Source organism: Nomascus leucogenys, chromosome 15, assembly GCF_006542625.1.
Source record: "Nomascus leucogenys isolate Asia chromosome 15, Asia_NLE_v1, whole genome shotgun sequence".
NCBI classification, from domain to species: Eukaryota; Metazoa; Chordata; class Mammalia; order Primates; family Hylobatidae; genus Nomascus; species Nomascus leucogenys.
In genome coordinates this window covers 9,402,159-9,415,939 of record NC_044395.1, presented here as the reverse complement: position 1 = coordinate 9,415,939, position 13,781 = coordinate 9,402,159, and the positions used below count along the sequence as shown (strand labels likewise).

Sequence of the window (13,781 nt, the reverse complement as noted above, 5' to 3'; positions counted from 1 at the left end):
TTACTTAAAAAAAAGTTTTCATATGTGCTATACTTTGTTGCAAATACACTCGTTTGTTGCTTAATTATAGGGATACACTCTAACAAATGTTTCATTAGGTGATTTCATCATTGTGTGAACATCATAGAGTATATTTACATAAATCTAGATAGTATAGCTTACTATAAATCTAGGCTATTTGGTATAGCCTATTGATCTTAGGCTCAGGCTGCAAACCTGTACAGCATGTTACTATACTGAGCACTGTAAGGAATTGTAACATAATGGTATTCGTGTATCTAAATATAGAAAAAGTATAGTAAAAATACAGTATTATAATCTAATGGGACTGTCTGTTATACATGTGGTCCGTTCTTGACTGAAACATCATTAATGTGGCCCATGAGTATGTAAAATGAATATATGTATATTATTTATATGTGTTTTTATACAAAATGAGATCACACTAATAATATTTTGTAACTGTTTTTGGTTTTAATGCACAGTGAACATTCTTCCATGACTATAATTGTAGGTCTACATCATTGTTTCAAAGGCTGTGATAATATTCTGCCATGTGCACATGCCTTACTATACTCTTAATCACTTTGTTGGAGATTTTTCTAAATTTTCACAGATACAAAAGAGATACAAGTATCTGTGTAACTTAATCGTGACACATACCCTTAAATTGTTCGTTAAAATCCCCAGAAGCAAAATTGCATGATCAAGGATGTAGTTTTTATTATTATGGCTTATTTTGTCAAATTGCTTCCCAAAATTTCGAACCATTTCATCACAGTCTCATCAATTTACATTAAGGAAAAAAACTAACAGGCCTTTAAATAATAGTTTTTCATTTTCATTTTAAATTTAATACTAATGAAGTTGTATACCCTTTATATAGGTATTAGTTTTGTGTCTATTTTGCTCATTTTTGTCAAGGATATTATTGTTTTTCTTACCACTTTGAAGTTTTTTTTTCCTTGATAACACATTGACCTTTGCACTTGTTACAAATACTTTTCACAATTTATCATTTGTTTTCGTTTTGTTTTGCTATATTGACATTCAAATCTATTATCTTGTCCTTTGTGGTCCCTGACTATAATGTCTTTGGAAAGGTCTTCTACCTCTACTATTTAAAAGTTCCCTATGTTTTCATTTAGTGTTTTAATGGCTTCATTTTTACCTTTAAATCTTCGGTCCATTAGGAAACAATTTTCACATAGGAAGATACATGAATTTTTTCTCAAGAAAATCAGGATACCGTAGGATGGTTAGTTAGATTACTGTCTCTTAAAAAGTTATTGGTAAGTAAATGTTCATTATAAAACTGTGTAAATAAGGAGGTCACGTGAGAACATGACATTGAAGTAATGAGATTTGGTACTGAAAATGGATAAGAGGGGTTTCTGTATCTTTTTGTTAATGTTGTCACATGAGGAGAAACATTTCCATCTAGCTCTTGTTCTCAGTTGCAAACAGTTGAGAATCAGATCAGGGAAGACTATTTCAAGATACAGACAGCAGAGAAAAACTGCATGAAATTAAAGCAGTAATTTAGTAGCTTTAATTCTTTCTCTTCCCCAGAAATAATATTTAGACATAAGTAGGCTAACAGAAAATGTGTTTCTTACCACAAGCCATAGGCTTCTCTAACATGACTCTTTCGTGAATGTTGTCTTAATGTTTGTTTTTAGCTCTGCTGCATAAAATCCTAGTTGAGAATCCATCAGCAAGAATTATCATTCCAGACATCAAAAAAGACAGATGGTACAACAAACCCCTCAAGAAAGGTAATATCGTTAAACTACAAGTTTGTTTGTTTTTCTGTGGAAGAAAAGGTAATTGCAAAGTCATTATCACAAGTCAACAACACATGATAGCTATGATCTCTGTCCTCATGGAGATTATAATGTCTAGTAGAAAAAAATATAAAAATAATTTTGTTTATTAAAAATTATAAAGGGGAAAGTCAGGGTACTATAGCTAAGTGTTTGACGAAGTCTAAGGGACAGGGAAGACTTTTCTTCTGGAAGAAATTACATTAAATCTAAGATTTGAAGATTAAAGTGAAGCTAGCCAGGCAAAGTAAGTGGCAGATTTGATTCTGAACAGGGGAAGCAATATTTGAAAAATCTTAGATTTTAGAAAGTCTGATGCTTTTGAGAAACTTGAAAGATCAGTATGGCACGAGCCATGTCTGTTGTGTTCATCATGGTATCATCAGTGCTTAGCACAGTATATGGTGCACCATAGGCACTCATTAAATATTTGTTGAGTGAATGAGTGAACAGCGAAGTGGGAGAGGAAGAGAGGTTTGAGATAAGGCCAGAGAGGTCGCTAGTGGCCAGTTCGTGGAAGAAGACCGTGTAAGCCATGTTAAGGATTTTGGGCTTTAACTTAAGACCACTGGGGAGACCTTTGAGAGATTTTAAGCAAGAATATGACATAGTCATATCTTTGGTTTAAAAATATCTGACTTTTTTTTTTCCATTGTTTTTTATGAATAGGGAAATATTCAGGGTGCTGTAGGTTTTTCTGCTAGTTGTCTAGATGTGGGAGGATGGTGGCTTGGAATAGGTTAGGGCAATGGTATTGGAGAAATAAGATTATTCCAAAGAAATTTAATAACTAGTATTGATAGGACTGTTAGGCTGTGAATGGGAGGAGAGAGGACAATGACTAGAGATGATGAATGAAAAACATTCAGAGAGTTATTAAAGAATAATTAATGTTTAACTCTGTCCTCATGGATAGAAAAGAGTTAATGTTTAAACATTCACTTTTCTTTAATACCTCTCTGCATGTTTCTTTCTCCTGGTTCTAACTTAAAGTCCAATTCTCTCCTGAGGACACTGCTTCCTCTGAAGCGGTAGGTGTTTTCTTTCCCATACCCTCATGTCCTTTGATCTGGACATGGTACAGGTGTCCTCCTTATTCTTCATTGTTACTTTCTCCCATCTTCCTGTATGTCTCTCCCCTCTAACTTTTGAACCCCAGATTAAAATTTGTGCCATACTATCACAGTCTCCAAAATGACTCTTGATGTTATTTTCGTCACGATTCTTGGTGATTTAAATATTTATTTGGATCATCCTCCTGATATCCTGACTTCACTGTTACTTCACCCTCTCTCCTGTAGTGGTCACTCTGCAGTGATCACCAGTATAATTTTTTCTGACTTCCTCCCTTAATATTCTAACTTAAACAGTCTTTTGTATCTGGACTTGCAATTTATTAATTCTATCTCTTCAGTCTCTTACCTGCTTCCTCTCTAGGTCCTTGATTTCAACTTTACCTATCTTAAATCTTTAGGTTAGTCATTATAAATGACTGCTTTGCGTTCATCATCTTCAACTTCCTTGTCTCCTTCTCTCTTCATCATACTTAGTGGGTAAAACCCAGTAAGTAGTTTCTGGGTTTGATCTAGTAGTTTTCTACATACTCCACACTTGTACCTGCACAACAGATTGCAGCAGGAGAAAAATACCCAAAAATGCTCTCTTTAAATTCAGGATTACTAATCTCAAGTGGGCCCTTAATGCTTCCTGGCATTTGGCCTTCATTTCCCCACATCTTTTTCTATCCTGTTCTCCTAAATCATGTTTTTATAATACTTTTCTCCTTTTTTTTTTTTTTTTTCGAGACGGTCTTACATTCACCTAGGCTGGAGTGCAGTGGCGCCATCTCGGCTCACTTCAACCTCTGCCTCTCAGGTTCAAGCGATTCTCGTGCCTTAGCCACCCGAGTAGCTGGGATTACAGGTGTGAACCACCACACCTGGCTAATTTTTATATTTTTAGTAGAGGTTTTGCCATGCTGGCCAGGCTGATCTCAAACTCCTAGCCTCAAGTGATCCCCCTGCCTCGGCCTCCCAAAGTTCTGGGTTTATAGGTGTGAGCCACTGTGCCTGGTCCCTTAACTTTTATTATCTTCCTCCCCATCCTCACTCTCAGTTGTTCTCTTTGCTTCCTGTGTCACTGGGAAATGAAAGCCACAAGAGAACTTATGCAAGCTCCCACCACCATCTACCCCACACTAACTGCCTCTGTGCTCATGTGTTCTCGTTCATCCTGTATTGCTGTGGATAGATTGCTCCGGATGTAAGCCAGGTCTTTCTCTTACCCAGTCAAGGACTTTGTCTAGCAATTTTTCTCTCTCTCCTACATTATTAATTTTTCCTTCTCTACCGGGTCTTTCTCATCAGCATACCTACATGCTTTTTCTCCCATTTTAAAATCAAATCATAATGGTAATAAAATTTCTCTTAACTCCACTTTTCCCTACCATTCCATCTTCTTCACAATTGAACATTCCTAAAATTGCTTCTCATTTCTGACACCTCAAAACTAGTTTTCAATTTCATCTATTTTGTTGTCAAAAGTCAGTGATTTTTGGAACATGTTGCCAAGTTCAGTGTAATAGTCCACTGTGGTCAACCGAGATCTGAAAAGATTAAATGGAAAGTACCAGAAGTAAACAATTCATGGATTTTATTTATTTATTTAATTTGAGACAGGATCTCGCTCTGTTGCCCACACTGGAGTGCAGTGGCGTGGTCTTGGCTTACTGAAACCTCTGCCTCCTGAGCTTAAATGATCCTCCTATCTCAGCTTCCCGAGTAGCTGGGACTACAGGTGTGAGCCACTATGCCCGGCTAATTTTTGTATTTTTGGTAGAGATGAGGTCTCGCCATGTTGCCTATGCTGTTCTACCAAAAATACAAAAATTAGCCAGGTGTGGTGGTTTACGCCTGTAATCCCAGCTGTTCTCAAACTCCTGGGTTTAAGCAATCCACCCACCCCAGCCTCCCAAAGTACTGGGATTATAGGCATGAGCCACGATGCCCTGCCATAGGTTTTAAATTGTGTGCTATTCTGAGTAGCATGATAAAATCTTGTGTTGTCCTCCTTCATCTCACTTGGGATGTGACTCATTCCTTTTTCCAGTGTATTCACGTTCCATGTGCTACCTGCTTGTAACTCACTTAGTAGCTGTTTTGGTTATTAGATTGAAAGAACGTATATAGGGTTTGGTACTATTTGTATTTTCAGGCATCCAATTGAACATATCCCTCCATGGATAAGGGGGGTACTGCTGTAGTCAGTTCTCAGACCTCTTGTTTTATCTCATCAGTATTTTATACAGTTGATCGTGCCCTCCTCCTTTAAACACTTTCTTCATTTGGCTTCCAGGCATTACACTCTTCTGATTTTCGTCCTTCTCACTAGTCGCTCTTTTCAGTCTCTTTTGGTGTTTTTTTTTTTCATCTTCTCAGCCTCCTACTATTGGAGTTCTCCAGGGCTGAATCTATGGATCTCCTTCGTTTTCTTCTCCACACTCACTCCATTAGTGATATTACTTGGTTTCATGGCTCTAAATAAAACTATATGTTGATAGTCACATTTATATCAACCTAGACCTTTCCTCTGAATTCCAAACTTACATGTCTTAACTGCCTTCTGAAATTTCACTTGAATATTAAGAGGCATCTCAAACTTGATGAATTCCAAACTGAGTTACTGATCTTTTCCTTTCAAACCCATTCCTTTTCAGTCTTTCCCATGTTGGTTAATGGCAACTGCATTATTCTTATTATGCATATCAGAAACTTTGGAATCATCCTTCATTTTTCTCATTCTCTTTTACTTCACATCCAGTCCACCAGGTAATTCTGTTAACCTCTATCTTTAAAAAAATCTTAGAATCTGATTACCTTTTTTTACCTCTACTGCTACCCTATCATTCCAAACTATCATGATATCTTTCCAAAATGTTCTGATTTAAAAGTAAATTAGAATATATCACTGTTCTACCCAAATCCTTCAAAGCTTTAGTTCTCACCCATAGTGTAAGCTAAAATCAGTTCATGACCTGTGAGTTCTTACACAATTTTGTCCCTTACATTACCTCTCAAACCTCAATTCTGCTTTGCTCCCCCTTGGTCATATTGTTGGTCTTCTCATTGTTCCCCAAGTGCTCTAGGCACACTTCTACCTCACTGGTTTTGTAATGACTGTTCCTATGCCTGAAAATGCTTTTTCCCATGGGACTTATTTGCATGTCTTATTCTCTCACTTTCTTTGGATATTGACTTCAATGTCATCTTTCCAATAAGCCTTGCCTGGCCATGTTATTTAAAACGGTATCCTCTTCCCTCTAACACATTTCTTAAATTTTTAAAATTTTTACTATCTTATGGACATATGCAATCCAACACATTTCTTCATTTTATTTTCCTCCATTGTACTTACCACCATTTAGCTTATTGATTTTTTTTTTTTTTTTTTTTTTTTTTTTTTGAGACGGAGTCTTGCTCTGTCACCCAGGCTGGAGTGCAGTGGCGCAGTCTCGGCTCACTGCAAGCTCCGCCTCCCGGGTTCACGCCATTCTCCTGCCTCAGCCTCTCCGAGTAGCTGGGACTACAGGCGGCCGCCACCACGCCCGGCTGATTTTTTGTATTTTTAGTAGAGACGGGGTTTCACCGTGGTCTCGATCTCTTGACCTCGTGATCCGCCCGCCTCGGCCTCCCAAAGTGCTGGGATTACAAGCGTGAGCCACCGCGCCCGGCCTGCTTATTGATTTTTAACTGTATTTGAATTTATTTTATGTTATTTTGTCTCTCCTCAGTAGAATGTAGGATTTAAGAGGTCAAGAGTTTTTTTTCTATTTTGCTCACTGCTGAATACCTAATACCTAGAATAATGCCTGGCACAGAGTAGACCTAATAAAATATTTGAATGAATGGATTAATAAATAAAAAGCAGGTTTAAAAAAAAACTTAAGCATGTTTAAAAAAAAAAAAAACTTAAGCATGTTTAAGTGGTTTGGGTACAGATCCTGTAGAGAGGAAGAGGCTGACAGTCTAAGAGAAAGGAAATAAATAACAGAGATCAAGATCCCTAAGGAGGTAGAAGGGTATGGGCTCCAGAGCATGAGTAGAGAGATGAACATTCGATAGGAGAATGGAAGGGATGAAAGGATGTATAATAATACAAATAATTTAGCTTTGGTAGGGATAAGTTGATGTAGTTTCTGTCTAATGGCTTTATTTTCTCTCTGAAATGGGAGGTGGTAGTATAGGTACTGGATGGTAGTCTTGGGAATTACAGAAAAGTGTAGTTTTGAAATGATCCTTGTGGAGAAAAGGAAAGGAAACTAGAGAAACAAATATTATCTAGCAGTATTGAGGTGTGGCTAGGGATTGTAACCATAAATTTACAGTGGCGTCATTTTCCATATAATATTCTTCTTTATAAAGCTTTTCCAAGGAATCAAAGAATATTGGCTATAGCAGATTCATAATGTTTATTGCTATTATCATAAATTATTTTTTATTTTAAAAAGTTCTAGTCCTTTAGCCAGGTCTGTCATCTTCATAGAACATTGTTCTGTTACCCATAAAAGATGCCATTAAGATTGTGGCCTGGGCCGGGCGCGGTGGCTCACGCCTGTAATCCCAGCACTTTGGGAGGCCGAGGCAGGCGGATCACGAGGTCAGGAGATCAACACCATCCTGGCTAACACGGTGAAACCCCGTCTCTCCTAAAAATACAAAAAAAAAAAAAATTAGCTGGGCGTGTTGGCGGGCACCTGTAGTCCCAGCTACTAGGGAGGCTGAGGCAGGAGAATGGCGTGAACCCGGGAGACGGAGCTTGTAGTGAGCCAAGATTGCACCACTGCACTCCAGCCTGGGTGAGAGAGCGAGAATCTGTCTCAAAAAAAGAAAAAAATAATATTGTGGTCCACACTTTGAACATGTCTACAGATCATACTTAGGTATTATAAAATACCTAATTTGACAAATGAGTCTTAGTAATTTTATAACTTGGCCATATTTTTTATAAAATCATATAGGAAGACTTTGTTTTATATCTTACAAAAATTTTGTGTTAAATAAATAGATTTAGACATAGTTTTACTTCTTCAAGTTGCCAGTTGGGTTAATTTAAAAACATACTTGCATAGAAGACTTGAAAACATTTGTATTTGTTTTCTTTTTTAGGGGCAAAAAGGCCCCGAGTCACTTCAGGTGGTGTGTCAGAGTCTCCCAGTGGATTCTCTAAGCACATTCAATCAAATTTGGACTTCTCTCCAGTAAACAGTGCTTCTAGGTAAGACTGATAAAGATTGAGTAGTTTTTGATTGTAGTATTCCCCATGAAGAATAATACATGTATGTGTTTTTTCATAATAATCGACATTAACATAATACTGTAAGCGTGAGAACTTTTGTGTGATATAAGAAAGGCCTGATAGATTTTATTTTATTAAATGTATGTTTCTTTCTGTCTTAATGCCTCAGTGAAGAAAATGTGAAGTACTCCAGTTCTCAGCCAGAACCCCGCACAGGTCTTTCCTTATGGGATACCAGCCCCTCATACATTGATAAATTGGTACAAGGGATCAGCTTTTCCCAGCCCACATGTCCTGATCATATGCTTCTGAATAGTCAGTTACTTGGCACCCCAGGATCCTCACAGGTGAGGGAATTTAATTTTTTAAAAGTAATGGCAGCTCTGTATTTTTTTATTGTCTTAAAGTCCTTTTTTAATGTGTAAATCTTAGATATATAACTTTTAAATCACATGTATTTTTTTTTGGTCAAGGAAGAAAGAGAGGAGGGAGGCCTTCATGCAATATAATTTTAAGTCAGACTAAATAGCTATGATATTACTGTCTTTAGTCATAATGGATTTATTCAGTTGTCTTCTGTTTGACATGTAGAACCCCTGGCAGCGGTTGGTCAAAAGAATGACACGATTCTTTACCAAATTGGATGCAGACAAATCTTATCAGTGCCTGAAAGAGACTTGTGAGAAGTTGGGCTATCAATGGAAGAAGAGTTGTATGAATCAGGTGTGTTCATTGATTTTCATTATACCTTTTCCTGAAGAAGACTTTAAATATTTGAGTAAAAGCTATTATTAGTATATTGTTTAAATATAGGCTGTGGCTCACACCTGTAATCCCAGCTTTTTGGGAGGCCGGGGTGGGCGGATCACCTGAGGTCAGGAGTTCGAGACCAGCCTGGCCAACATGGTGAAACCCTGTCTCTACTAAAAGTACAAAAATTAGCGTCCTGGTGGTGCATGGCTGTAATCCCAGCTTCTCAGGAGGCTGAGGCAGGAGAATTGCTTGAACCTGGAAGACGGAAGTTGCAGTGAGCTGAGATCCTGCCAGTGCACTCCTGCGTGGCCAACAGAGTGAGACTGTCTCAAAAAAAACCAAACAAACATAAAAATACAAAGTAATTAGTTAGTTTGAAAAAGAAACTATTTAAGTAAAATGTTCTTTACCTTAAGAAATAATACATATTTTTTTCTTTTAAGTTTTGTTTATTATTATTTTTTAATTTTTAGCCACTGTGCCTGGCCTAAGAAATAATATTTCTTAAAAGACCTTTTTATTGTTATTAAAAATAGTAGGGAGCTGGAATCATTATCTTCTTAAAAACTATGTATACTTAAACTGTAGACCATAACAGTTTACTGCCTGCTATGAAAGACGAATACATTAGCAATCCCACACTTTCTCCCATCTCCCTTGATTGCACCCGTCAATTTTTATTGTTTATATTATTAGAGCATAGTTATAACATTGGTATTCTAAACTGCCTTTAAGGCTTTTCAAAAAATTGTTAATGTCAATGAAAGACAAATAGGGGAGCTGTTTTATACTGAAGGAGACTAAAGAGGCCTGATAACTAAGTGCAATGCATGATCTTTCACTAGATCATGTATTTGAATCAAAACTATAACAGACATTATTGGAACAATTGGGGAAATCTGAATATGGACTGTATATTAATTAGGTAATGTTTTTGTATCAGCGTCAGATTTCTTGGGTGTGATAATACCGTGGTTTGTAGGAGAATGCCCTTGTTCAAAGGAGAAACGTGTCAAAGCAAAGTTGAAGTGAAGTGATATCTTCATTCAGCTTAAAATTAAAAAAAAAAAGGGCAAACAACTACATAAAGGCAAATAAACACACATATATCTGGTACATAAGGCCAATGAAGAGTATATGGTTATTTATTATACTCGTCTTTCAGTTTTTCTGTAGATTTGAGTTTTCAAAATTAAAAGTTAGGGGGAACTGTTACTGTGTAGAAATCTGAGGTCAGCCTGATAGTCTTCTCACTCACATAGGTGATTCACTTTCTTTCAGGTAGACCCAGAGATAAAATTTGCATAACCATTTTAAAATGTAAAATGCAGTGCTTTTTAGTATATTCACAAGGTTGTGCAACCATTGCCCCTAATTCCAGAACGTTGCATCACCACAGGGGAAAAAAAACAAACAAAAAACCTCTGTACCACCTAGAGTCACTCTTTATTCCTTTCTTGCTCCATTCCCAGGCAACCTTGAATCTACTTTCTGTCTTTAGGGATTGCCTTTTTGGACATTTTATATAAATGGAATCATATAACATGTAGTCCTTTGGGTCTGTTTGCTTTCATTTAGCATAATGTTTTCAAGGTTCATAGCATTTATCAGTACTTTATTCCTTTTTATGGCTGAATAATATTCCATTGTGTGTATGTGTTACATTTTGTTTATCCATTCATCCATTGATGGACATTTGGGTTGTTTCTACTTTTTGGTCATTATGAATAATACTGCTATGAACAATCTTGTACCAGTTTTTGTGTGACCATATGTTTTCAATTTCTTAGATATATATGGAGGAGTAGAATTGTTGGAGCATATGGTAACTCTTCATTTAACTTTTTGAGAAACTGTGAAATGATTTTTCCAAAGCACCTGTACCATTTTACATTCCCATCAGTAATGTGAGAGGGTTCCAATTTCTCTACATCCTTGCCAACACTTAACTGCCTCCCCTTTTTACTGTAGCCATCCTAGTGTGTATGAAGTGTTATCTCATTTTGCTTTTGATTTTCATTTCTCTAAAGACTAATGATCTTGAGCATATTCTTATATGCTTATTGGCCATTTCTTTATAACAATATCCGGATATTTGTCCATACTTTAACTGGATTGTTTTTATTGTTGAGTTGTTAGAGTTCTTTGTACATTCTGGACACTAGAACCTTCTCAGTTACCTGATTTGCAAATATTTTATCCCATTCTGTGGGAGAAAATTCCCCCATTCTTTTGTTTTCTTGTCAGTGTCGTTTGATGTACACAAGTTTTAGATTTTGATGAATTCCAGTGGATCTATAATTTCTCTTTTGTTGCCTATGCTTTTAGTGTCAAATTTAAGAAACTGTTGCCTAATATAAGATTGTAAAGATTTATATTTTATTTTTTCTTTTAGGAGTCCCAGCCTCCTAAGTAGCTGGGACTACAGTCTTAAAGTTTAGCTCTTATATTTAGGTCTTTGTCCATTTTGAGTTAATATTTGTATATAGTATGAGGTAGGGTGCAAATTCAAATGTTTGTATGTGAATATTCAGTTTTTCCAGCACCATTTGTTGAAGATATCTTTTCCTATTAGATGGTCTTGGCACCTTTGTTGAAAATAAATAGGTCATAGATGTATAGGTTTATTTCTGGACTCTCAATTCTTTTTTTTTTTTCCTTTTATTTTTCTTCCCCCGTGGACTCAATTCTTTATTTCATGGATCTGTATGTCTATGCTATGCCATTACCACACTATTTTGATTACTGTAGCTTTATAGTGAATTTTGACATTAGAAAGTATGAGTTGTCCAAGTTTGTTCTTTTTTTCAAGGTATTTTGGTTATTTGTGGCCCCTTGTTTTTCTGTCTTTTAGGATTATCTTATTTCTGCAAGAAAAAAATTCGGAATTTTAAAAGAGATTACATTGGGGAGTATTTCCATTTTAGTACATATTGAGTATTCCTTATTCAGGTGCTTGGGACCAAAAGTTTTGTGGATTTTACATTTGTTTGGATTTTGGAATATTTGCATATGCATATTGAGATAACTTACAGATGGGACTCAAGTTGAAACATGAGTAATTTTATTTATGCTTCATATATACCTGATACAGATAGCCTGAAGGTAATTTTATACAATATTTTAAATAATTTTGTGCATGAAACAAAGTTTGTACATTGAACTATCAGAAAGCAAACCTATCAGGTATGAAATTTTCAATTTGTCGCACGATATCAGCACCTGAAGAGTTTTGGAGTTTGGAACATTTTGGATTTCAGATTTTAGATTAAGGATGCTAAACCTCTAATAGTAACTCTTCCAATCCAATAACATGGGGCCTTTTTTTTTCCATTTTTTTAGGGTCTTTAATTTCTTTCAAGAATATTTTGTAGTTTTCAGTGTTCAAGTCTTGCACTTCCTAGGTTAAATGTAATCCTGTTTATTCTTTTTTTTTATCCTGATGCTGATGTACATGGAATTAAAAAAAATTTTTTTTCAAATTGTTCATTGCTAGTATATATGCAAATGAATTTTGTGTATTGATCTTGTATCCTGAAAATTTGCTGAATTCATTAACTCCAGTAGTTTTTTTGACAAATTCTTTAGGCTTTTTAATATATTAAGATTACATTATTTGGCAAGGCGTGGTGGCTCATGCCTGTAATCCCAGCACTTTGGGAGGCCAATGTGGGTGGATCATGAGGTCAAGCGTTCAAGACCTGCCTGGCCCACCTAGTGAAACCCCGTCTCTACTAAAAATACAAAAAATTAGCTGGGCGTGGTGGCGGGTTCCGGTAATCCCAGGTACTCAGGAGGCTGAGGCTGGAGAATCGCTTGAACCTGGGAGGCGGAGGTTGCAGTGAGCCGAGATCGCGCCACTGCACTCCAGCCTGGGCGACAGAGCGAGACTCCATCCCCCCCAAAAAAAAAAAAAAAATTACATTGTTTATCAATAGAGATACAGGAAATTGTTTTACTTTTTTTTTTTTTTTAAACCCAGGTGCCTTTTAATTCTTTTTGTTTAGTTGTCCTGGCTAGGACTTCCAACATTATGTTGAACGGAAATAGAGTCTTTGTCTTGTTCTTGATCTTAGGGGAGTTTCGAGTCTTTCAGCATTAAGTATGATCTTAGCTGTGGGGTTTTTGTTTTTATGATGAAAGAGTATTGGATTTTGTCCAATGTTTTCTCCGTCTGTTGAGATAATCATGTGGGATTCTTTTTCCCATTATTAATATAGTGTATTAATACCTTGATCTCCTGTGCCCAAGTGATCCTCTCATCTCAGCCTCCTAAGTAGCTGGGACTACAGGTGTACACTATCATACCCAGCTAACTTTTTAAAAGTGTCTTTGTAGAGATGCAGTCTCTGTGTGTTTACCAGGCTGGCCTTGACTTTCTGGGCTCAAGTGATCCTCCTAAGTAGTAGGTACTACAGGTGTGCACCACCATGTCCAGCTAAATTGACAGTTTTCATCAGTCTGTTTATTTTGTCTAATGTTAGTATATCCACATCAGCTCACCAGCTATCTTGTGTATTTTCCTTTTTTTAGTTGGAGTCTCACTATGTTGCCTAGGCTAGAGTGTAGTGGCTACTTACAGGCACGATCATAGTGCAGTGCAGCCTCAAATTCCTGGGCTCAAGTGACCCTCCTGCCTTGGCCTCCCAAGTAGGTGGGACTGCAGGCTTACGCCACCATACCCAGCTACCAGCTCTCTTTTGGTTATTGTTTCCATGGTCTATTTTTTTTTCCTTTTCCTTTTAACCTATTTGTGTCTTTGAATCTAAAGTGCCTTAGCCAGGTGTCATGGCTCACACCTGTAATTCCAGCATTTTAGGAGGCTGAGGTGGGCAGATCACTTGAGGCCAGGAGTTTGAGACCAGCCTGGCCAACATGGTGAAACCCCATCTCTACTAAAAATATTTT

The 13,781-nt window shown here is 36.8% G+C and overlaps 1 protein-coding gene across 8 annotated transcripts in view; it reads left to right on the top strand.

The window, feature by feature from the left end:
- CHEK1 (checkpoint kinase 1) overlaps positions 1-13,781 on the top strand; it is a 53,591-nt gene that overhangs the window by 10,794 nt on the left and 29,016 nt on the right. For all 8 annotated transcript variants that reach the window (XM_030828918.1, XM_003253354.4, XM_012495893.2 and 5 more), the window contains 4 exons: positions 1,683-1,778; positions 7,991-8,099; positions 8,290-8,467; positions 8,712-8,843. In XM_030828918.1, coding sequence (XP_030684778.1) covers positions 1,683-1,778; positions 7,991-8,099; positions 8,290-8,467; positions 8,712-8,843 — 515 coding nt within the window. The remainder of the gene's footprint in view (positions 1-1,682; positions 1,779-7,990; positions 8,100-8,289; positions 8,468-8,711; positions 8,844-13,781) is intronic.